Source organism: Chiloscyllium plagiosum, unplaced genomic scaffold (assembly GCF_004010195.1).
Source record: "Chiloscyllium plagiosum isolate BGI_BamShark_2017 unplaced genomic scaffold, ASM401019v2 scaf_3272, whole genome shotgun sequence".
NCBI classification, from domain to species: Eukaryota; Metazoa; Chordata; class Chondrichthyes; order Orectolobiformes; family Hemiscylliidae; genus Chiloscyllium; species Chiloscyllium plagiosum.
In genome coordinates this window covers 1-2,000 of record NW_025176072.1, presented here as the reverse complement: position 1 = coordinate 2,000, position 2,000 = coordinate 1, and the positions used below count along the sequence as shown (strand labels likewise).

Genomic DNA, 2,000 nt, shown 5'->3' with positions numbered 1-2,000 from the left:
GTATGGATTTCACATTTTTTTTCAGTGCAGACCTGATGAGCTGAAGGATCTCTTTGTGATTCGATGATTCTGTTCTATGGAATTGTCACTATAGTAGTCCAGAGGTCCGGACTAATGCTTTGGGGACATGCCTTCAAATCTCAGGATGGCAGCTGGTGAAATATAAATTACAATCAATTTTTAAAAAACTCATATTGAAAGCATCGATTTAAAGGAAGAAAACATATGATTCACTAATATGCTATAGAGAAAGGTAATCTGCCATCTCAAAAGACATGTGACTCCAGACCCACAACAGTGTGCTTGGCTTCCCTTGTCTGAAACTTAGAAAATGGAAATTAAGAGCAGGAGTAGGCCATTCAGCCCTTTGAGCCTGCTGTGCCATTCAATATGATCACAGCTGATCATCCAATTCAGAATCTTCCTCACTTTCTCTCCATAACCTTTGATGCCTTTGGCCCTCAAAACTATATGTAACTCTCTCTCTTGAAAACATTCAATTCTTTTTGCTTCAAGCACTTCCTGTGGCAGTAAACTCCACAAGCTCACCACTGTCTGGGTGAAGAAATTTCTAATCATCTCAGACCTAAATAGTTAACCCCATATCCTTGATCTGTGACATCTGGTTTGGGATTCCTTGGTCTTTGGGAATATCCTTCCTGCATTTGCCCTGTCTAGTCCTGTTAGAGTGTTTTTAGATTTCTATTAGAGTTCCCCCTCATTGTTCTAAACTTCAGCAAATGTAGTCCTAACTGATAAGTTTCTCTTCATCCATCAGTCCTGTCATCCCAGGAATCAGTCTGGTAAACCTTCATCGCAATCCCTCCACAGACCGAACTTTCTTCCTCAGATATGGAGACCGACACTGCGCACAGTACTCCGAGTGCAATCACACCAAGGACCTGACTAGCAAAGCACTTAGCTCAAGGTAAATTAAACAGACTCGATGTTACTTTCTCCCCACCCCCCTCTCATTTATCTCTCCACTCTGCAGGCACCCTGCCTCTATGCCTGATGAAGGGCTTTTGCCCGAAACATCGATTTTCCTGCTCCTGGGATGCTGCCTGACCAGCTGTGCTTTTCCATCACCACTCTAATCTAGACCTTGTTTTTACCCTGTTTTACAGCAGTTTTCTAATGCAGTGAGATAATTTGAGGTCAATATTTGTGTTTGCCTTTTTCAACTGCACCATTCTCCTGCGGTCTGGTTAAATTCATCACCGGTGGCCTTTAGTGAGAGGGGGCAATCTAGCGTCCGCCTCTTGATAAAAAAAAATCAGACCCCATGTTTTGTATTTAATTCCTCTTCCTCCCAACCCTTCAGCAAACAATGTAAGTTTTCACTGCTCGAGAAGGAATGCTTGGCCGTTACCTTGTCAGCTACTTCATACACCGATGTTTGTTTGCTGCAGTCACAAATGTAGGTGTACACCCTGGAGGCTCCTTTCTCTCGGGCCTGTCGGGCAGTCTCCTTGTTGCCTTCCTCACTGATATCCCAGAGTACAAGTGTGGCGTGCAGGCGGGCGAATTCGAGAGCCAGGTGCCGCCCGATGCCACTGCCAGCTCCGCTCACGAGCACAATCTCCCCGCTCACATTCTTCCTGCGCACCGGCACCACTAACAGCACCAGTGCTTCCAGAATGTAGTACAGCGACAGAAACAACGTGACAAGCGATTCCAGAAAGAAATTCATCTTTGCGTTCTCGTTTGCTCGCAACCTGTTGCAACAGAAAGCCAACGACCTTTGCCCGACACCACCCAAAACTGACTTCGCAATTGGGCGGATTAAGATCACGTTCCTGTTTTGATGATAAATTCCATTATCGGCGCCCCAATACTGCCATCTACAGGTTTATGTGGACTGAAATCTGACATTGTGGTGTGGTGTAATAATAAGTTAACCATTTCATAAAAATATCTTTGCTGATATGGTTGCTTAATATATGATGTGATCGAAAACTAAAATATCGGGATAAAAATTGTTTTGTATCAATTTTTTG

At 43.9% G+C, this 2,000-nt stretch overlaps 1 protein-coding gene across 1 annotated transcript; it reads right to left on the bottom strand.

The window, feature by feature from the left end:
- Window positions 1-1,070: 1,070 nt before the first annotated feature.
- On the bottom strand, window positions 1,071-1,826 carry LOC122545346 (epidermal retinol dehydrogenase 2-like). The gene has a single exon (XM_043684401.1). The coding sequence runs from the start codon at window positions 1,691-1,693 to the stop codon at window positions 1,277-1,279; it is 417 nt and encodes a 138-aa protein (XP_043540336.1). The 5' UTR covers window positions 1,694-1,826; the 3' UTR covers window positions 1,071-1,276.
- Window positions 1,827-2,000: the final 174 nt, after the last annotated feature.